The 22,901-nt window shown below is 44.0% G+C and overlaps 1 protein-coding gene across 1 annotated transcript; it reads right to left on the reverse strand.

Annotated features, from left to right (window-relative positions):
* Positions 1 to 32: 32 nt before the first annotated feature.
* On the reverse strand, positions 33 to 21,643 carry fech (ferrochelatase). The gene is made up of 11 exons (XM_072371616.1): positions 21,444 to 21,643; positions 20,429 to 20,519; positions 16,409 to 16,528; positions 13,938 to 14,086; positions 13,373 to 13,507; positions 12,871 to 12,977; positions 8,173 to 8,271; positions 7,161 to 7,268; positions 5,326 to 5,490; positions 4,303 to 4,362; positions 33 to 2,812 (listed from the first exon to the last, which is right to left on the reverse strand). Exons 1-11 carry the CDS (start codon positions 21,478 to 21,480, stop codon positions 2,675 to 2,677), a joined length of 1,209 nt encoding a protein of 402 aa, XP_072227717.1. The 5' UTR covers positions 21,481 to 21,643; the 3' UTR covers positions 33 to 2,674.
* Between the last annotated feature and the right edge of the window lie 1,258 nt (positions 21,644 to 22,901).

Consider the following 22,901-nt stretch of genomic DNA (forward strand, 5'->3'; position numbering starts at 1 on the left):
AATGTCCTTAAGTCAGGAAACCACACAATCACTCATCTTACACCATGAGTTGTTTTATTTTGAAGGAAGACACATCATATATGTAACTGCACTACTGACACCATGTCCTCAAATATATACAGTACCAGTTAAAAGACTGTACACACCTGCCCATTAATTAAAACGAGCAGGTGTTTCCAGACCTTTGCTTGGTACTGCACATGTACATGAGACAAAGAGGAAACATGGTTTATGTGCACTGGAAAACAAAAAAAACTCCCAAAATAAATAATTCCAATCAACAAAAATACACCAGAACTGTAATGAAACCTATAGCGCCTTAGTTGTATGAACACAAACTTAACACACATACACACCTCTGCCATTAGCAACAACTGAATCATGAAACTGATAAAAGAGGATTATAAAAAAGGAAATATGAACCCATTAGATAGATTACATCTCTTGTTTAGCAAATTAATTCAATTTTAAATTGAGTGTGAATGAAAAGAATTTGTGTGAATTTCAAATTCCTTCTTTTAACAGGGTGACTTGCCATAAGTAACTAATGGCAACCGGCCAAAGCACTGAAAATAAGATGTAGCATAACTTGTGTGCCGTCTTCCCCAGACACAAAAAGCTAATTTGTGTGTGACAAGCAGCAAGCTGCCAATGAGTTTGTAATTTCTGTGACAAAGTCAGCCTCTCATTCAGTGTCTGTAGACATTGACACAACAAAAGGATTCCACAAAACTCCTAATTGCAGTTCACCTTTTGCTCTGTAACGCTGTCTGTGGGGTGACTGCACTTACAAGTTAGCTTGGAAGCTAAATAGCTTCTGAGAGAACAGCAGCACCCAGGTGAGCAAGCTAATAAGCAAAAGCCGTTGTGAGCTTTATACCAAAATGGTCAGAATCAGTTAGCTTTTAATACATTTAAGAGTAATGGCCTATCCAAATCAATCTTTTTGTGTTATACAGGTTAAAAACTGCATACCGAGCGACTCGCCTCATTAGCTAATTTGCTACCAACTTAGCATGAGTTGTTAGCTAAACTTGTACAATTCAACTACAGCAGTTTGAAATATCAAACATCCATAAAGGATCTTTTTTCCTGGATATAAACATGATAGAGTTGTCAGTAGCCCAGATCACAGCAGAAATGGCGTAATTTTGATTTCCCGGGTTGATTTTTCCTGTCAGCATTTGCTTAAACAAAACTTTACAAAGAGCAAAAGTCTAGCATTTCTAGTTAGCCAACGTAAAAAGGCACATTATGTCATAACAGGACAAAAAGAGTTGAACTTTCCGCCCATATTTCTTCTAAGTTCATTGGGCAGCAGGTCTAGCCAGACACATTCAAGATTTCTTATTTATTCTTTAAACTGCAGCAACCTGAGGTGAAGCTAATTATTGCATTCTTTAATTTAACCTAGTAACCAGTTTGATTATGTTAGCCATGTGTACGCATTTGTTCCCACCCAATGCCAGCTGAGATAGGCTCCTCTGCAACCATCTATAAGACATGCAGGCTAAGCTGTGGCTTACATACAGAGGGGTGGTCAATTACTGCACTCAACAGATGCAGTTTTTGCCTTTCTTTCTACATAACACATGCTACATTTTCTTACAGAATTAGACACCTACTAAAATTTCATGTTCATACTTTTCCATATAGTCCTACAAACCTGACATCTTATTGCTCCTACAGGCATGGGACGCAATACAAATTAAATCAGACCTCAGCGTAAGCTAGCAGTAGCAGCAAGGATGCTAAATGCTAAATCTGTTACAAAATTAACTAACTAATGGGCGTTCTCATAGGAAACTTAATGCTGCTGTTGTAACTTTGACTGAAACATAAAAAAATAAGCAGGGTACACAAAGGTTTAAGGGGTCTAGATAAAGTTAGTCTTTTCACGGTTGGAGGGGTGAGAAAACGGAGATCTTTGAAGCGAGATTATTGTCACAGACATGAATAAACTGAAATCCCTGATACTAGTTAAAGGCTGTTATTCATAAGGAGAGCATAAACCCAGTAGCTTTTGTTCACCATGTCTTAAACGACACAAACTGATGGATAGAACTACAAAACTATGATACAGTGGTTCATTTCTGACCGTGTGATGCTCAGTGACAGCATGCTCTGACATGGTGTTATGTCAGCTATAATTTGTCTGTATTTTCCCCAACTCAGCCCTGTTAGTATTAATTAACTGAGACACTAAAATGAAGAGAAGTCTGGTAATGAGAGCACGGACCGTAACCATTACCTCACAGACTGATGAAGAGGTAAAACATTCCCTTTTCAGTTTCAGATCTATTATCAGTAGAGGTAATAAAATGTTAAAAAAGAACTGACAAAATCCGTGAGTGTCGTCATCAATACCAGCCAGAGGGGGAAAAACAAGCGTCTGATTATGGTTTGAAAGGCTCGGCGATGGGAATGTGACCATGGGAAATTTAAAAAGTCAGTTCTTTTATCTACAGACTTTAGCCAAAGGGCATCTGCAAAAACTCACAGGTGGAGGGAGGAACAACAAAATAAACTGAGTCCAGTTTGTGTGCATTTTCTGGGGCATGCGCACTCTTGTTTGGGAGACTGAGTGTGTTTGTGTGTGAAGCTTTCATGTAAAGAAGGCTTTGGTCTCTCCAGAGGTAGCCCTGTTGCAAGAAGGGCGTTTGTGGGACTGTTTCTATGAGAGTTTCTGGTTGGCGAAGAAGGCCTTGGTCTCTCCACAGGTGGGGTTGGTGCACAGGGGGCAGCGCAGCGTCAACTGGCGGGAACACGGCTCGTTGGACTTGAGATGAGACTGGACCAGATCTGCAAGGGCCTGGAAACAACATAAAGATTCAGAATTCAGAGGGGGAACATGTGTGTTGAATCTAGGAGCCAATCGGGTTGGATCGTGGGAGGAATCAGGCATCAAGTGCAAAACAAGGTGTTGAAATGAATAAAATACAACCTCAGATGACATATCACAAAGTGAGATTATGCATTTGACAAAGAGTCACTCCAGTACACTCTGACATCTTATAAAAGTAAAGCATTTTTGCCTCGTTCACTCAGGCCTCAGCGTAAGCTAGCAATAGCAGCAAGTCTGCTAAATGCTAAATCTGTTACTAAAGTACACTCCACATTTAGCAGCAGTAACTAAGCAAACGTTTCCTGCATGATGTCATCAGTCTCTCGCATCATTGTGGTTGTTGCTTCTGCTCATTGAGGTTTGCAACAAGTCTCCTCCCACCGCAGCATTCAAAAGCCGACGAAGCTTCACTAATTCTATCCTGCAGAATGAATGCATGAGTGGCAGCGGCAATAAACTGTCGCGAACTTTAGCATTTAACATGCTAACTGAGGCCCGGGGGGTCTGAGATGTAGCTCTTGGGTTATATTTGCAGTTTCTCTGAACACTGCACAGTGGAATGAATTATTGTTGCAGAAATACATCCAAATATATCATGTAAATGACTATAATCCTGTTAATTCCACAACATTTTTAAGTTTAAAGTTAGTGCATATAGTTGTTCCGCACTGCTGGTGACCTCTAAAAAAAGGGGATGAAAGTTAAAATGATCTATAAAGATTCAACGGGAGACTGAAGCAGGCAGACTGAGACCAGCACGTAATTTGATGGATGTTTATCAAAATAAGAAGCACCGAAAAGCCTGATGGATGCATTTCTCTTCATTTTCCAGCAGCTGCTGCTTGCAGACGGCAGCAGCTCACTAAGAAACTAAAACCACACCAAGGAAACCATCCTTCAGTAACTACCAACTAATCATCCTCTGGATATTGATTTCCTCACATGCACGCACACACACTTTGAGACTTTAGTTGAGGGGTCTCTGAGCGGGTCTGACCAGCCAGCCAGCCGGGCGGTTCAGTTCTACTGTAGTCAGCTCTAAAGGTTTCCATTGATCTGCCCCCTTCCTTTAATAAACCCTGCACACACACACACAAATGGCTGTTACAACCGGAGGAGTTGCCTGTTGAAAGGTTTCAGGGATGACAGGCAGAATGGAGACAAAGGAGAGAAAGAGGGAAGGCAGAAGGAGAGAGGAGAGGAAGGACGGAGGGAAGCATCCCTGCAGTTCACAGGACCTTCTCCTGCCGTCTCTTATAGCTACTTTCCTCCACTGTGCATGAATTTCTCATCGTTTTCTTTGCCCTTCGTTCTGCTGGTGCTGCGTTTATCCTTCATGGTTTGTTAACTGAATTAAACAGAATGTTAAACTGAAACTGAATTAGTTTTTTAGCACATGAACTTCGGCTATAAGTCAGCCTTTATAAAGCCGACACACACGATTCCTGTGGCGGTACCTTCATAAAGAGCGGGTTCCCATTCAGCGACTCTGCTCTCCGGATGTTCTCCACCCCACACTAGAAGAAGAAGAAGAAGAATGACAAAACAAGTTAGAAATTATTCCTTTTTCCGGTTCTATCACAGATTCAGTTTGGGACAATTCAAGTTTGCGCATAGATATCAGTCCGAGACGCTCTGAGCCCAGCAGAGTGAAGGATTCTGGGTATTTCCTCACCACCAAAAACCTAACAGCGTCTCGGCCTCAGAGATGACTCCAGGTCGAATGTTAGCTCGAGCTGGGAGCATCAGAGACAAGACCGACTGAAGGATTCAAGTGAAAAGTACCACTTATTTTCACTTTCTTTTCCTTTCCACAGCTAAAGGACCAACAACAGCACCGAACAAAAGCACCCCCCACACCTCGAATTGTTCTGGATATTTCAGAGACACGTAGACGTGGGTTTAGGTGGCGGTCAGCCAGCAGGTGAAGTTAAAAAAAAAACCTTCCAGAACATCTTAATCTATATTAGATTTTAAAAAAAAAAGACATTCAAGGTACTGAACATGTGTGGAAAACTGTTCTCATTCTGTTGGACAAGGACGTCAGAAAGTAGAAGCATTTTGCTCTCAGTTTCCAATTACTTTTAACAGCAGGTTTCATTTTCCAGAGAAGCTGTTGGCTGTGGATGGACTCAAATGGTGTGTGTGTGTGTGTGTCTGATATCTCCATCTCTGTGAGGACAAGTCATGGTTTTGAGCCTTAAGGTGGGAAATCAGGACATCGAGGTTTGGTTTAAAGTGAAGTTTGGGGGCAGTTAAGTCTCCCTGTTCTCCGTTTGCCCCCGTTTTGACTTTCTGTTGCCAGTTTGAAATAGAAAACAACCAAAGAACCATACAGCAACGATTAATCATATCATTTAAGGCAACAACGGATCATATGATCATGCCTTTTTAGGGCCATCATTCGACAAAAATTCACTTTCTATGTTAGAGGAAGACAGAACAGACAGGAGGGCCTCATGGAGGGTTTTTAATCTCACCTCTTCCCCCAGAACCTGTGCGTACTCGATGTCCAGCTCGTGTAACGTCTCTATGTGGTCCGAGGTGAAGGCGATGGGCACCAGCAGTAAGTTCTTCTTCCCTCGCTCACACAGGCCTTTGATCACTTCGTCTGTTTGGGGGCCGAGCCACGACATGGGGCCCACCTGCAACACCAAACACAGGACACAGGATTAGGCCCGGGACACAGAAGGCGTCTGAGCAACTGCTGCTCAGCTTTTAATGACAGTTTCTACAGAGCCGGCCGGCTGGGATCCGGATTCCTGAGGAGTCGGCACATTTTGGTGTGCTTCTTGCAAGATTAAATCTGAAGGTTTTGAACACAGCAGCCGCAGTGATGCCACAGTCCATCCATCTGCTTCCAGGTATTCACACTTTCATTTAATCATTCTTTCACACACATCTGTTCGGTTTGTCTGGAAACATCCAACAACCGCTCTGTCCTTTTCCATTGTGCTCAGGTCTTATGATCAGTGAATTATATCAGCGGCTGGCCACCTGCCACCAGACCTTTGACTGTTTCCAGCAGCTGCAGGATCTAATAAACACGTGGCTCCATCTTGTGGACAAGAAGCATCACAGCAGGAACGAGCAGTTAAAAAATAACTAAGCAAACTATCAGGAGTCCATCATTCAGTGGAAAACATTCAGGACAGCTGTCAATCTTCCCAGGAGTGGACGTCCCAGCAAGTTCACCCCAAGGTGAAGAAGCCCAGAGCTACATCTCAGACTCTACAGGCCTCAGTTAGCATGTTAAAGGTTAAAGGTCACCCCAAGGTGAAAAAGCCCAGAGCTACATCTCAGACTCTACAGGCCTCAGTTAGCATGTTAAAGGTTAAAGGTCACCCCAAGGTGAAAAAGCCCAGAGCTACATCTCAGACTCTACAGGCCTCAGTTAGCATGCTAAAGGTTAAAGGTCACCCCAAGGTGAAAAAGCCCAGAGCTACATCTCAGACTCTACAGGCCTCAGTTAGCATGTTAAAGGTTAAAGGTCACCCCAAGGTGAAGAAGCCCAGAGCTACATCTCAGACTCTACAGGCCTCAGTTAGCATGTTAAAGGTTAAAGGTCACCCCAAGGTGAAAAAGCCCAGAGCTACATCTCAGACTCTACAGGCCTCAGTTAGCATGTTAAAGGTTAAAGGTCACCCCAAGGTGAAAAAGCCCAGAGCCACATCTCAGACTCTCCAGGCCTCAGTTAGCATGTTAAAGGTTAAAGGTCATACATCTCAGACTCTACGGGCCTCAGTTAGCATGTTAAAGGTTAAAGGTCACCCCAAGGTGAAGAAGCCCAGAGCTACATCTCAGACTCTACAGGCCTCAGTTAGCATGTTAAAGGTTAAAGGTCACCCCAAGGTGAAAAAACCCAGAGCTACATCTCAGACTCCACAGGCCTCAGTTAGCATGTTAAAGGTTAAAGGTCACGACAGCACAGTTAGAAAAAGACTGAACAAGGATGGCTTGTTTGGAAGGGCTGCAGGAGAAAGCCTCTTCTCTCTAAAAAGAACATGGCAGCACAGCTTAGGTTTGCAAAGCTGCATCTGAACAAAGCTCAAGACTTCTGGAACAATGTCCTTTGGACAGACCAGAGCAAAGTGGAGATGTTTGGTCCTAATGCACAGCAGCACGTTTGGAGGAAACCAAACACAGCAGATCAGCACAAACACCTCATACCAGCTGTAAGCATGCTGCTTTTATACCAGGACAGGACATGAAAAAGCATGTTCCCCGACTCTGAAGATGAAGAAAAACCCTCCTTTCAGGAGGATATGGAGACTCTTGGTGAATAATGTGCGAGTGTGTGTGTGCTTTCACTCACCCTGGACTGCCACACCAGTCTGTAAGGATTACAGTGCCCCAGCCTCTCCATGACTCTCTGTACTGTGGCTCCCACTTCCTGAGGATACGGGTCACCTCTGTTTACCACCTGTGCAGGGAACACACACACCGAGGCTGTCAGTAACCTGGAAGTACAGCTAAAGAGTAATGAGGGCTTAAGCCGTCATCAATTCAAATACACGTTACACACCGTATGCATACTTCAGTTTCATTCAGAGCAGAAAATATCCTCATTCTGCACCACAAATCAGTATTTAAGATGGTAAAATCAGGACAATTACACCGGGTTTTGAGTGGGGATTGATTTTAGGGATGCATTTTCAGCCAAAAGTACCAGGCTGCTGTAAACAAACAAAGAAGAACTTCCTGTTATCTTCAGTAACAACATGAACCGCTGCATTAAAGAAGCACTAAAAGAACAGAGGTGGCAGTGAACTCCCAGTAAAACAGTTTTAAATGATGTCAGTGAAGGTAAACTGTGAAGGTACCACTGCTGCCAGCTGAGCTTCTGTTCTGTTTGGCTAAAAACTTCCAAATCTCGTGGAGAAGAGATGGAGACAAAGAAGGTGGAGCTGCTGTGACTAACTGAGCTGCTAATTGGAGGATCTCCAGCAAAGTTTTATTCTCATTTTATCAAAGAAAACGAATAGAAAGAGTTCCATTATGTATGGCCAAGACAATCCTGTGTCACCGAATTGGATTTCAGGAGATAATGTCCACTTCAGACAGTAAGTTATACACTAACAAAACCATTTCACAAATAAACTAAATATGCTAAAAACACACAAGATCAATTTTACGGCTGTGTGTCGTTTTAAAAAGTGTGAGATTAAAGAAGAAAAAAACATGTAAAAGTGCAACATATGAACTGGAGAAACGATTTTATGGTCCATTATGTGTTTTTCAGTCATATAGGGGCTGATCCCACAGAATTCAGGGTCAGAAAGACATCCTCAGAGCGAGCGATACGGCGTCTGAATGGTGATACTTACAGCCATCGGGAGCGAGTGTGCGGAGAACAGAATGACGACGTCGTCTCTTTTCTCTTCTGGGAACTTCAACAGTTCATTTTTGACGTGTTCTGCAAAACACTGACCAAACACACAGAAAACATCCATTTTTATACATCTTCTTTCATTATTCCACTAAGATTTCCTCATAGGACAAAGTTCTGGACTCTGCTTTTCACCGAGCTACGACTTCTAAAGAAAAAGCACCATCATGTTTCTGTTTCTGTATTTATCAGCCGCTTTTATCCAAAGAGACTTACAAATGAAGATATAACAGCTATAAAAAGCTAACAATAAGCTACATAGAAGGAACCCAGGAGTCGGACTCTGTCAGAGGGGACAGAGTAGAGATAGGGTGCAGGCATAGAAGGAAGTGCAGAAAGATAAAGTGCAGAGATAGAGGGGGGAGGGAAGTACAAGGTAAGTGCTGGGATAGGAGATGCTCTCTGAAGAGCTGGGTTTTCAGGAGCTTCTTGAAGATAGACAGGGACGCCCCTGTTCTGGTAGCGCTCGGTAGCTCATTCCACCATCGTGGGACGCCACATGAACAGAGTTTGGATTGTCTTAGGCGTGGTGTAGGAGCTGCTAGACGACAATCCTGGGACCAACGGAGGGACCCAGTTGGGACAGAAGCCTTTGCAAGAGCATTCAAGTAGATGGAGCCGTTCCATTAAGCTCTTTGTAGCTAACATCAGGGACTTGGATCTGATGCTAAGGGCAGCCAGAGGAGCTCAATGAACAGAGGGGGGACGTGTTCTTTTAGGCTGATCCAAGACCAGACGCACCGCCGCGTTCTGGACCATCTGCAGAGGTTTCACAGGCTGGAGATCAGTTAGGAAACCAGTTAGGAAACCAGTTAGGAGACCAGTTAGGAAACCAGTTAGGAAACCAGTTAGGAAACCAGTAGGAAAACAGTTAGGAGAGCAGTTAGGAGACCAGTTAGGAGAGCGTTGCAGTAGTGAAGGTGGGAGATGACCATGGCCTGCAGCAGGAGCTGGGGGGCATGTTGGGTCAGGTATGGTCTGATCTTTCTTATGTTTAGTAATGCAAAGCGGCACGAACGAGCAACCGAGGTAACGGGATCTTTAAAGGTTAGTTGGTCTGAGAGTGATAGTTATTTATCACTCTCAGCTGAACAAGCTCACACTGCTTTTGAAGGAATACGAACATTATCATTGATGAGGAAGAGCAGCAGGTTGGCTGAGAGTCTAAAGGCCATCCTGTACCCTGACTGGCAGTTTTACCTCCACAGAGTCGTCTTTAAGCAAAGTCTTAACTTCCTTGAAGAGCATTCAAGTAGATGGAGCCGTTCCATTAAGCTCTTTGTAGCTAACATCAGGGACTTGAATCTGATGCTAAGGGCAGCCAGAGGAGCTCAATGAACAGAGGGGGGACGTGTTCTTTTAGGCTGATCCAAGACCAGACGCACCGCCGCGTTCTGGACCATCTGCAGAGGTTTCACAGGCTGGAGATCAGTTAGGAGACCAGTTAGGAAACCAGTTAGGAAACCAGTTAGGAAACCAGTTAGGAGACCAGTTAGGAGAACAGCTAGGAGACCAGTTAGGAAACCAGTTAGGAAACCAGTTAGGAGACCAGTTAGGAAACCAGTTAGGAAACCAGTTAGGAAACCAGTTAGGAGAACAGTTAGGAGACCAGTTAGGAAACCAGTTAGGAGACCAGTTAGGAAACCAGTTAGGAGACCAGTTAGGAAACCAGTTAGGAAACCAGTTAGGAGACCAGTTAGGAGACCAGTTAGGAGACCAGTTAGGAGACCAGTTAGGAGACCAGTTAGGAAACCAGTTAGGAAACCAGTTAGGAAACCAGTTAGGACACCAGTTAGGAAACCAGTTAGGAGAACAGTTAGGAGACCAGTTAGGAGAACAGTTAGGAGACCAGTTAGGAGACCAATTAGGAAACCAATTAGGAAACCAGTTAGGAGACCAGTTAGGAGACCAGTTAGGAAACCAGTTAGGAGACCAGTTAGGAAACCAGTTAGGAGACCAGTTAGGAAACCAGTTAGGAGACCAGTTAGGAAACCAGTTAGGAGACCAGTTAGGAAACCAGTTAGGAAACCAGTTAGGAAACCAGTTAGGAAACCAGTTAGGAAACCAGTTAGGAAACCAGTTAGGAAACCAGTTAGGAGACCAGTTAGGAGACCAGTTAGGAGACCAGTTAGGAGACCAGTTAGGAGACCAGTTAGGAGACCAGTTAGGAAACCAGTTAGGAAACCAGTTAGGAAACCAGTTAGGAGAACAGTTAGGAGACCAGTTAGGAAACCAGTTAGGAAACCAGTTAGGAGAGCAGTTAGGAAACCAGTTAGGAGACCAGTTAGGAGACCAGTTAGGAGACCAGTTAGGAAACCAGTTAGGAAACCAGTTAGGAAACCAGTTAGGAAACCAGTTAGGAAACCAGTTAGGAGACCAGTTAGGAAACCAGTTAGGAAACCAGTTAGGAGACCAGTTAGGAAACCAGTTAGGAAACCAGTTAGGAAACCAGTTAGGAGAACAGTTAGGAGACCAGTTAGGAGACCAGTTAGGAAACCAGTTAGGAAACCAGTTAGGAAACCAGTTAGGAAACCAGTTAGGAGACCAGTTAGGAGACCAGTTAGGAGACCAGTTAGGAGACCAGTTAGGAGACCAATTAGGAAACCAATTAGGAAACCAGTTAGGAAACCAGTTAGGAAACCAGTTAGGAGACCAGTTAGGAGACCAGTTAGGAAACCAGTTAGGAGACCAGTTAGGAGACCAGTTAGGAGACCAGTTAGGAGACCAGTTAGGAGACCAGTTAGGAGAACAGTTAGGAGAACAGTTAGGAGAACAGTTAGGAGAACAGTTAGGAGACCAGTTAGGAAACCAGTTAGGAAACCAGTTAGGAAACCAGTTAGGAGACCAGTTAGGAAACCAGTTAGGAAACCAGTTAGGAAACCAGTTAGGAAACCAGTTAGGAGACCAGTTAGGAGACCAGTTAGGAAACCAGTTAGGAAACCAGTTAGGAGAGCAGTTAGGAGAACAGTTAGGAGAACAGTTAGGAGACCAGTTAGGAAACCAGTTAGGAGAACAGTTAGGAGAGCAGTTAGGAAACCAGTTAGGAGACCAGTTAGGAGACCAGTTAGGAGAGCAGTTAGGAGAACAGTTAGGAGAACAGTTAGGAGAACAGTTAGGAAACCAGTTAGGAGACCAGTTAGGAGACCAGTTAGGAAACCAGTTAGGAGACCAGTTAGGAGACCAGTTAGGAAACCAGTTAGGAGACCAGTTAGGAAACCAGTTAGGAGACCAGTTAGGAGAACAGTTAGGAAACCAGTTAGGAAACCAGTTAGGAAACCAGTTAGGAAACCAGTTAGGAAACCAGTTAGGAAACCAGTTAGGAGACCAGTTAGGAAACCAGTTAGGAAACCAGTTAGGAGACCAGTTAGGAGACCAGTTAGGAAACCAGTTAGGAAACCAGTTAGGAGAGCAGTTAGGAGAGCAGTTAGGAGAACAGTTAGGAGAACAGTTAGGAGACCAGTTAGGAAACCAGTTAGGAGAACAGTTAGGAGAGCAGTTAGGAAACCAGTTAGGAGACCAGTTAGGAGACCAGTTAGGAGAGCAGTTAGGAGAACAGTTAGGAGAACAGTTAGGAGAACAGTTAGGAAACCAGTTAGGAGACCAGTTAGGAAACCAGTTAGGAGACCAGTTAGGAGACCAGTTAGGAAACCAGTTAGGAGACCAGTTAGGAAACCAGTTAGGAGACCAGTTAGGAGAACAGTTAGGAGAACAGTTAGGAAACCAGTTAGGAAACCAGTTAGGAGAACAGTTAGGAGAACAGTTAGGAGAACAGTTAGGAGAGCAGTTAGGAAACCAGTTAGGAGACCAGTTAGGAGAACAGTTAGGAGAACAGTTAGGAAACCAGTTAGGAGAGCAGTTAGGAGAGCAGTTAGGAGAACAGTTAGGAGAACAGTTAGGAGACCAGTTAGGAAACCAGTTAGGAGAACAGTTAGGAGAGCAGTTAGGAAACCAGTTAGGAGACCAGTTAGGAGACCAGTTAGGAGAGCAGTTAGGAGAACAGTTAGGAGAACAGTTAGGAGAACAGTTAGGAAACCAGTTAGGAGACCAGTTAGGAAACCAGTTAGGAGACCAGTTAGGAGACCAGTTAGGAGACCAGTTAGGAAACCAGTTAGGAGACCAGTTAGGAAACCAGTTAGGAGACCAGTTAGGAGAACAGTTAGGAGAACAGTTAGGAAACCAGTTAGGAAACCAGTTAGGAGAACAGTTAGGAGAACAGTTAGGAGAACAGTTAGGAGAGCAGTTAGGAAACCAGTTAGGAGACCAGTTAGGAGAACAGTTAGGAGAACAGTTAGGAAACCAGTTAGGAGAACAGTTAGGAGAACAGTTAGGAGAACAGTTAGGAGAGCAGTTAGGAGAGCGTTGCTGTGGTCACGTCTGTCAGCTGCTGCGACGACAGGCCCAGGATTAGCTGGAGCCACTTTGCTCTGAGTTCTCGTAGTAATTTGATCTTAACGTGTGGTCGAGTTCGTGGTTTAATGTCATGGTGGGGCCACAACGCCTGGCAGCTCTGATGTTTGGCTTCAGGCATTCAGCAGAGATGATTCAGGGTGTGTGTGTGTGTGTGTGTGTGTGTGTGTGTGTGTGTGTGTGTGTGTGTGTGTGTGTGTGTGTGTGTGTGTGTGTGTGTGTGACTAACCTCCACCAGCAGGGGGTGAGTGGGCCAACGGTCGATGACACTCCAGCTCATTTTGGGTCTGTCTGCCCGGTTGCTGTAGTAACGGTAGATGGCGTTCAGACTGCTGCCTGTTTAAGCAACAAACCACAGAAGCGTGATGTCACAGAGCGACAGGCTGGAGGGGAACTGGGCCCCGTTAAAGGTAGAGTTTTTAAGGTGTCATCGGGATAAGTTAAGACCTGAAAAGCTTTTTTTTACAAAAAGTCTAAACTAATTCAGGGCAAATATGAGCAGTTTAAACTTTTTAAGGCAAAGCAAAGCCTTAAAAAAGTATCCTGCTTTACAAAAACAGAGCTTAAAGCTGAGAAAAACGGAAGTTCAGAAGCAAACCTTTAACATCTGGTGGTTCTTTATCAAACTACGTCACAAACGTGTTCAGAAAACTTTGAATTTACTCTCTGAGGTCGATAATTAGTCTGAACAGCATCTAAAAACGAGTTTATTACTGAGGCCGGGCTGCTACCTGTGGTGGAGCAGCTGTACTGAGGGTACTGGGTGAAGGCAACAGCTCTCTCCACGCCGTCTTTCTCCATCTCCTCGATGGCTTCTTCCGTCAGCGGGTTAACGTACCGGAAGCCGATGTAGAACTTGTGAGGAGCTGATGAAGGAGAAACAGTGAAAACCTGCACAGCTCTGGAAATCTGGGCCTAAAACGAGCATTTGTGGAAATCTAGATGCCAAAATGATGATAGAAATGCAAGAAGAAGGTTTTCTGAACGTTGTTCTTCCTGTGAAAAGGCTGAAAGATATCAGACACGGTTTGGGCTGGGTGTTGGTTATCAGCGAGGTGTGTTGCAGGCGTGAGAGGAGACACTCCTTCACTGCTGCACTATCTCCACTTCACACACTCTGCAGCCACCAACGAAGTCAGCCGGCGGGAAACGCAGCAGCGGCTTTCTTATCAACTCCTAAGGCGCCGTTAACAGGAGGATGTGTCCTCCCTGATAGCTGAAAACAAACCAAGCTAAAGAAGGCACTGAACTGTGTGAGCTCAGAGGAGTGGGAGCTCCCCCGGGCCAAGTGCTCACCCGTCTCAGGGCTCATTTCATCCAGCAGCTTCACCATGCCTTCGCCCTGCATGGAGGTCCAGTGTTTGATGGGCGAGCCTCCTCCGATCTTACTGTACTGCTCCTGGATCTTTGGCGTGCGCCGCTTAGCGATTAACGGACCCAACGTACTGCAGAGCAGACACATTTATTACAATAAAACATCATGTTTTTACATGCTTTTAAACCTTATTTCTGGCATGAAATACGTTCATCTGCTCACTGAGAACAGTTTGGTGAAAGTCGGCGTCCTTCGGAAGATATTTAGATAACTGGAGATCCATATAACGGAGTGAACGGGGCTTAGAGGATGCAGCCTCTAAATAAGGCATTATCTGTCTTTATTTCACCAATACTTTAAGAAGAATGAATGAATGAACGTGTGCTATAGCTCTGTTAGCTCATAGCTGCTGTGTTGTTGTTATTGGCGGCTATCGGATGACTCATCTACTGGGATGATGTCATCGACGCGCCGCTGCAGCACAGCTCATTAACTCCAGTAAGAACGTCCATCTTACTCAAAGTTGTCGTTCACATCGTCAAAATCCGATAAATATCCTGCCATGTTGCACAAAACTATCAGCAGCAAACTCTGTGTGAAGTTAGCCGACTGTCACAGAGCACGGAGTGAATAAACTGTGCTGCAGGGGGGCGTGTGGATGAAGTGGTCCCAGTAGAGTGCCTGTGTAGAAATCCCTCCGTTAGATCTCCTATAGCTGCAAGTAGCCACATAACAGCAGCTATGAGCTAACAGAGCTATAGCACACGTTCATTCATTCATTCTTCTTAAAGTATTGGTGAAATAAAGACAGATGATGCCTTATTTAGAGGCTGCATCCTCTAAGCCCCGTTCACTCCGTTATATGGATCTCCAGTTATCTAAATATCTTCAGAAGGACGCCGACTTTCACCAAACTGTTCTCAGTGAGCAGATGAATGTATTTCATGCCAGAAATAAGGTTTAAAGATACCGGAGTTCCCCTTTAATATACACCAATGTAAACAATGAATTATCTTCCAACTGGGATTCTTCTTGAACTGCTGTCATCAGGAAGAAGCCACAGTAGCAGATTTAAACGGTGGAGGACGCACGGCTGCAGCGTAACTTTCTAACAAAAAGAGCACCTGCACCAAAACAGGTAGCACTGCGGGTGCATAGCAAGCCCCTCCCTGGAGAGAAATAACCTGTGGCTGACCTCCAGCACAGAGAAATCTCTGGGAATATCTGGAGTATTACGTCCCGTCGCCAGCTCAGATCTGAGCAGCTGGGAGTTGTGTCACTTTAAAGCAGCTCAGGTGTGATTAAGCAGCGTTTGCATGAGCCCTCATGCAGTCAAAGTCTTTATCAAAAGAGCCTTTTCACTTCACCTTTTCTTAGCCACATCGCCTGCATGTCAAATAAGAATAGCAACGGAAACACAACCAGCGGGATTCATGCTCCATGTGGCTGCATCCATCTTCTTTTTAACCAGCCGGTGGTTGCTGCCTGGATGAATCACTAAAGAGGAGCGCCGGCCCTCAAAAACAGAGTTTCATCTGTAATGGAAAGAAGTAGTTCCCTCATCTGGAGCTTTGGGACCACAAACCGTAGGAGAACCACAGAAAAAGCATCATATTCACAGGCAGAACCGCTCAGAAGTCGTGTTTATGCTGCAGCCAGCGATCTGAAAACCTTTCAAAGCATGTTGATACATTTTAAAAGGCTTCGTGTTCTCAGCAGCAACGAAAGAAATGTCTGAGATCAGTTATGATGAAACAGAGAGCTGCCACTCGGGTGCTTCACAGCACGCTCAGTGTGTCAGATACCTGAGGCAGCAGTGTGCTGCAGCAACACTTTCAGGGCTTCAGCCTGTTTCAGGCTGCAGGTGGTCACACAACTGCTTTTACTTTTATTTTATTTTATTTCTTTTATTTCTTTTATTCATTTTATTTTATTTTATTTTATTTTATTTTATTTTATTTTATTTTATTTTATTTTATTTTATTTTATTAATTTATTTATTTATTTTAAAAAAATATTCATTTATTTTATTTATTTATTTATTTTTTACTTTACTTTACTTTACTTTACTTTACTGTGTGTGTGTTCTTACTTCTTTTATTTGCTTTTATTTTATTTTATTTTTTTATTTATTTTTATTTTATTTATTTATATTTTTTTTTACTTTACTTTACTTTACTTTACTGTGTGTGTTCTTACTTCATTTATTTGCTTTTATTTTATTTTATTTTTTTATTTATTTTTTTATCTATTTTTATTTTATTTATTTATTTATTTATTTATTTTTTTTACTTTACTTTACTTTATTTTACTGTGTGTGTTCTTACTTCTTTTATTTGCTTTTATTTTATTTTATTTTTTTATTTATTTTTTTATCTATTTTTATTTTATTTATTTATTTATTTTTTTTTTTTTACTTGACTTCACTTTATTTTACTGTGTGTGTTCTTACTTCTGCACGGGGAGCTTCATCAGGTCAGTGTCCATGAAGAGCCGCAGCAGGAAGTCGTGAACATCCTCGAGTTTCTCAGGTCCTCCCATGTTCAGCATCAGGATGCCCGTCTTCGGCTTCCTGCACAGGAACACTTTTACACTTAAATCTGTTTAAACATTACATTTTATGCCAACCTTTCTTCTTCTGTCAGAGCACAAAGAGCACAGCCACTGAATACTAACCGATAGAATCAGAACTCATTTCTTTACGTTCAGCCATGCAAACTAAACCCTGAGCTCCTTTATTCTCCAACTCAGCCTGAACCCTCTGAGACAAGCTTTCTGTCATTTCTTTAAGTAGTCTTCAGGAATAGTTCTCCAGGCTTCTTGAAGGACATCCCAAAGCTCTTCTTTGGATGTGGGCTGCCTTTTGTTCCGTTCTCTGTCAGATGATCCCACACTGCTTCAATAATGTTGAGGTCCGGGCTCTGGGGAGGATTCATCCCTCCATAAGACCTGTTGCCACTGATTTTCAGTCCACTTCTTGTGTCATTTGGCACAGCTCAGCCTTTTCTCCCTGTTTCCCTTCCTTAAGAACGGCTTCTTGACAGCCACCCTTCCATGGAGCCCATTTCTGATGAGGCTTGGGCCAACAGTAGATGGATCAGCTGAAGGTCCAGATGCATCTCTCAGGTCCTGTCAGGTCACAGCTGGATTTTTTCCTCTTTCTTAAGGACATCACTTTCAGATCCTGTTCATCTGCTGGAGATAGTTTTTTAGGCCTGACTCTTCTTCTTTTGTCCTCCACTTGTCCAGTTTCCTCAAATGTTTTAAGGACACACTGCACACCATGCTGAGATATGCCAAGTTTTCAGCTAATAGCTCTTTGGGAATCACCTTGTTGTTGCAGAAATCCTATTTTCTGTCTGTCAAACTGTGTTTTCTTTGCTGTTTTTCATAGATGCAGCTAAAGAAATGGGAACAAATGATGTGTCTCTGTGACAGGCTGCTGGTAACAAAGTGCCTAAAGATCCAGTTTAAAATGGCTTCTCTGCTAAGTTGTCTGTTCTGTGTCGACACAACACTCAGCCTTTTCTCCCTGTTTCCCTTCCTTAAGAATGGCTTCTTGACAGCATTCACAGGAGCAGGACTGGATCCCTCTCAGCTCTAAGCGTCCCGCAGGACTCTGCTGCATCCTTCGTTGTAACTGCTTGGTTTTAAACTTCAGAGAACAGCGAAGAGTGAAAATATCATGCGAGAGACGAAGTGAGCAGAGAGCAGAAGTTGCTCACAGAGGGCTGGCAAGGATCCAGCATTTCATTTCTAATAAAAAGCAGCAGGTCAGATCAGGATGGACTGGGATCTGTTCAGGAACAGCTCCACTTGGGTTTTACACCAGCTGTGTTAATGTGTTAGAAACGGCTCGTTCATTTGATGAAAGGCTTCATGAGAGGTGGCTGACTGACACATATGAAGCAGAAACATTGTCTGGATGCCACCACATGATCTGCTGCAGCAAAGTCTTGGAGCTGCTGGTTAAATCTGACCCACCAGAGCTTCCTCTGTGCAAACCAGCTGGGCTGCTGGATGCTGACTCGTGCTTTTAAGACAACATAGATAAGATAAGACAGATCTCCTCGAACCGAACCCGCATGAAATCCTTTTGATCCAGTACAAGTGTGTCCAGCTGCTCTCCAATCTGCTCCGAACAGAGAAGAAGATCTCAGGACAACTTCCACCAAAGTGTAGACGTCCTAAGAGGCTTTCCGCCCTCTTCAGCCTCGTGTTGCTCAGGGTGAAGCTCAAAAAAGGCTGTTTCTCTAAAACATTTCCACAATCCTTTTAAGAGATGAACAAATATCAATTTCCAGTGAGGAAAGCACATAAAAGATTAATAAAATCTGTTCCAAAATGGAGGTGAAGCTCCTTAACTTAAAGAACGTCCAGAGGAGGGGAATCAGGGATGGTTTAGGGTTCAGGTTGGGATTAAAACCAAAAGCCTTTCACCTTTACAAAAGGTGCTAAAAAGAACCCACCTCACTGCTCTGAAATCAGCTTTAGATTTCTATCTTCACACTAAGTTCTAGCGACCTTGTCTGTGGAAATCAGATTATTTTTACATTCTGTTCCCCAAGATCTGATTCCCATCTCTATCTGGATTCATGCCGACCTTATTCCAGCAATAAGAAGCAAGATTTATAATAAACTTCTGTGCATTTCCTTCCTAAAGCAACGTTTCCATCTCAGTGGAAGAATGTGAGCTCATTCTACAGTCCAGCATCACAAGTTCCAACCGAATATATCATAGTTCCTCTTTAAGTGTTCTAAAGAAACAAAGAGACCTTTATTCAACAGTCCTCCGGATGTTCCATCTCTCTACAACATGAACTTTCCAGGAGTTGACAAACTGCTTTCTGTCCCGTGCCTTAAACTACGCTGTTTCCATCTCTTTTAGTTGCCTGAAACTCATCTGAGGCGATTCCCATCAACTTTGCTGTCGTACCAGGGTCATCCAGAGCTGCGTTAGCCCCAATATTTTACTTCTAAAATGTGTTTAGCATCCATCATATGTGCATTCTTCAGCTAAAGGAGCCTGATGTTTCTGTATTTATCAGCTGCTTTTATCCAAAGCGACTTACAAATTAAGATATAACAGCTATATAAAAAGCTAACAATAAGCTACATAGGAGGAACCCAGGAGTCGGACTCTGTCAGAGGGGACAGAGTAGAGATAGGGTGCAGGCATAGAAGGAAGTGCAGAAAGATAAAGTGCAGAGATAGAGGGGGGAGGGAAGTACAAGGTAAGTGCTGGGATAGGAGATGCTCTCTGAAGAGCTGGGTTTTCAGGAGCTTCCTGAAGATAGACAGGGACGCCCCTGTTCTGGTAGCGCTCGGTAGGTCATTCCACCATCGTGGGACGACACATGAACAGAGTTTGGATTGTCTTAGGCGTGGTGTAGGAGCTGCTAGACGACAATCCTGGGACCAACGGAGGGACCCAGTTGGGACAGAAGCCTTTGCAAGAGCATTCAAGTAGATGGAGCCGTTCCATTAAGCTCTTTGTAGCTAACATCAGGGACTTGAACCTGATGCTGGCGGCTAAGGGCAGCCAGAGGAGCTCAATGAACAGAGGGGGGACGTGTTCTTTTAGGCTGATCCAAGACCAGACGCACCGCCGCGTTCTGGACCATCTGCAGAGGTTTCACAGGCTGGAGAGCAGTTAGGAGACCAGTTAGGAGACCAGTTAGGAGACCAGTTAGGAGACCAGTTAGGAGACCAGTTAGGAGAGCAGTTAGGAGAGCAGTTAGGAAACCAGTTAGGAGACCAGTTAGGAAACCAGTTAGGAGACCAGTTAGGAGACCAGTTAGGAGACCAGTTAGGAGACCAGTTAGGAGAACAGTTAGGAGAACAGTTAGGAGAGCAGTTAGGAGAGCAGTTAGGAGAGCAGTTAGGAAACCAGTTAGGAGACCAGTTAGGAGACCAGTTAGGAGACCAGTTAGGAGACCAGTTAGGAAACCAGTTAGGAGACCAGTTAGGAGACCAGTTAGGAGACCAGTTAGGAGAGCAGTTAGGAGAGCAGTTAGGAGAGCAGTTAGGAGAGCAGTTAGGAGACCAGTTAGGAGACCAGTTAGGAGAGCGTTGCAGTAGTCAAGGCGGGAGATGAACCATGGCCTGCAGCAGGAGCTGGGGGGCATGTTGGGTCAGGTATGGTCTGATCTTTCTTATCTTTAGTAATGCAAAGCGGCACGAACAAGCAACCGAGGTAACGTGATCTTTGAAGGTTAGTTGGTCATCAATCATGACACCCAGGTTTCCAGCTGCCTCCAGGTTGGGATTCAGTTTGGATGCAGACGCTGTGGTGTTTGGTTGGTTTGGGAAGACCAGCAGCTCACTTTTTGGGAGGTTTAGTTGGAGGTGATGGGCTTTGATCCATGTTGATGTGTCAGAGAGACGGTCTGAGACCGTCGTCAGGTGGGAATGACAGATATAATGACAGTATAACCGCCACGATGCGTGAGTGTGTGCGTTTGAGTCATACCTGTTTTCCTGTGTGTCTGGAGTTGCATTCTGGGCCAAAGCAGCGGCAGTCGAGCGCCTTCTCAGACTCAGGCTGACGCTGCTCCGAACAACTGAAGCAGAGGAGGGAAACCATTTATTCATCCATTCATTTTCCTTTGAGTCTGCAGTTCAGAGTCAGTTCAGTGTGTCTGACCAACATTTGGCCAATAAAAATGCCTAAATATGGAACAAAACTCGTCTCCCTGTAATGCATAAACACTGCAGTGACCTCCTACAGGAAGTCTCACCCAGTAACCTTTAACACATTTAGATAATTAGCAGCCATGATATCAGCGGAAGTGAGTAAAATAACAAACAAAGATGGTAGAAGCTGCCGAGGAAATGATATTTCAGGAGCTTCTTATTCATAGTGAGTTTTACTTTCATAACCCGGGCTGCAGTATACCGATTCGCCGCCAGGGGGCCTGGTACATTACGCAAGTTCCCGACTTTGTAATTGTGTAACTGCGTGAAAATGTTCACTTCTTTCTTTGTCGCCAGGAAATGCAGAAAGGTGCGTGCATTGTTCACGGAACAGCTTCCTAAAAGCAGCAGGGGGGGGCAGAGTTTATTACATAACGCAGCGCAGAGGATCAGCCAGCGGAAATGCCCCCATTTGTGCATAAAATAAAAGCACCTTGAAGGTCACATTTCATCAGATGTTAATATCTCGAACTACGTCACAGGGTGAAACAAACAAGGAACACGTCACTAAAGTATTTCAGGTAAAAACAACGAGCTGCGCGTGTGGAACAAGCCGATAAGACACGGAGAAGCGTTACATATAGAAACTCCTCACAGGAAGTTGGATCACCACCTGCCAGCTTCTATATAATGTTGATGTCAATGTCAGCAGCGTGTTCTTGGAATAAAACACCCCCCCGGTGGCTGGACACCGCCTGCGTGCCGCTGTGTTCCGTCACATCGGCGCAAACGCACCAAGGCGAGCGCAAAACGCGGCTTGGAGGCGAACATTGCGGCACAGCCAGACTCACATTGAACCAAACGACCGGCGCTGCCCAGGTTTGCCATCGCGCAGCGTGTCCTCGGCGGATAAAAGTCTTATTTCCTGCTCCGGGGGGGGTCCGGATCCTTCTGCGCGGTGCGGCGGCTCCACGCGTGTCTCCAACGTGCTGAGAGAGGTTCGCAGGACGCGACAGACGGATTCCTTCAGCTGCCACCCGGTGGCCGCGCGGACTTCCACCTACAGTTGAGCAATACCAGAGGACTTCCGGTGAAACATTTCAAAATAAAATTGAAGCGGACTTTTGCTGTATCTGTTTCAAGGAAGCAAACTTGCATTTTTCCCTTTAATTTAATGGATAAACAGTCTTAAAAACAGAACTTAAATACACGTAAGATACAAAAATATATGTGTAAAGAATAAAAAAAAAAACTACAAAGAAAACCTTATTAATTACAAGCTGAGAGAGTGCAGTGGAAGTATTTGGAAGTAGGTATAAATACAGGAAAATATCATTTAAAAATGATATTTTGATGGTGTAGGATGAAGCCTTTATAAAATCCACGTTCTGGTAAAATAATGCGCTGTAGTTTTAGCAGGTCAGCTTCATATTTAGGGCTGATAAATGCTTTATTCACTCTGCTCCATCTTTATCTTTAGTATTTGGAAGTGGGCATAAATACAGGAAAATATCATTTAAAAAAAAATACATTTTCCCTTTGATGGTGGAGGATAAAGCCTTTATAAAATCCACGTTCTGGTAAAATAATGCGCTGTAGTTTTAGCCGGTCAGCTTCATATTTAGGGCTTTATTCACTCTGCTCCATCTTTGTTGTTGCTGTCCTGTCTGATTTTACTGGAAACGTGTCTGACTTTATGCTTTTATTGTGACGCTTTCGGTAGGTTTCCGGTATAGTCCTACATTCTTTTGTTGGGTCGTTAGTGCGGCGTGAAACACACGTAACAACACCGCCCGTGCCCGTGCCCGTGCTGGTGACGCCTCGTGAGGTCTCGGTTTGAAGCTCGTGATGGAAGGCAGATGCTCACAGTCAGCTGTTCCATGTTTGTGTTGTCATGATGAATTCTTGATCCTCTGAGTTTATTTCTTATTCTTTTGGTTCCAAACAGTCTGAAGTCCAGACTGTTTGGACTCTTTGGAGTTAAATATTTCAGAACTTCCTGCAGCAACTTTCTGCTCATTCAGGTCAAACAAGGAAACAGCTTTAAGGCTTTTAACTTGATCTAAATAAAGATTTGTGTGGCTGGGCTGTTATTTAACCTCTAAATTCCTCTGAAAGCATTAAAACACACGGCTTCTGCATGCTTTCAACATCTGAAAACTATCTTCTATGTTTAATCAAAGATTTGCAAACCACAGCCTTCTGTTTTTATGGACCCAGTTGACATTATTGTGCATTTTCTGGGCCCATTTAGCACGCTTTCCTCTTAATTCTGGCTTTAAAATGAAACTACCTGCAAGTAATCAGAT

The sequence above is a fragment of the Leuresthes tenuis genome, unplaced genomic scaffold (genome assembly GCF_036924035.1).
Source record: "Leuresthes tenuis unplaced genomic scaffold, fLeuTen1.0.hap1 SCAF_19, whole genome shotgun sequence".
Classification (NCBI taxonomy): domain Eukaryota; kingdom Metazoa; phylum Chordata; class Actinopteri; order Atheriniformes; family Atherinopsidae; genus Leuresthes; species Leuresthes tenuis.

What these genes read in the sequence shown, in the direction of transcription:
- fech (XM_072371616.1), bottom strand. Translation starts at nt 21,480, where the DNA reads ATGGCAAACCTGGGCAGCGCCGGTCGTTTGGTTCAAT. An exon ending in CGCCGGTCGTTTGGTTCAAT is followed by an intron (nt 20,520 to 21,443) that starts GTGAGTCTGGCT and finishes CCTCTGCTTCAG; the next exon opens with TTGTTCGGAGCAGCGTCAGC. An exon ending in CACACTCGCTCCCGATGGCT is followed by an intron (nt 7,269 to 8,172) that starts GTAAGTATCACC and finishes TTCCCTGCACAG; the next exon opens with GTGGTAAACAGAGGTGACCC.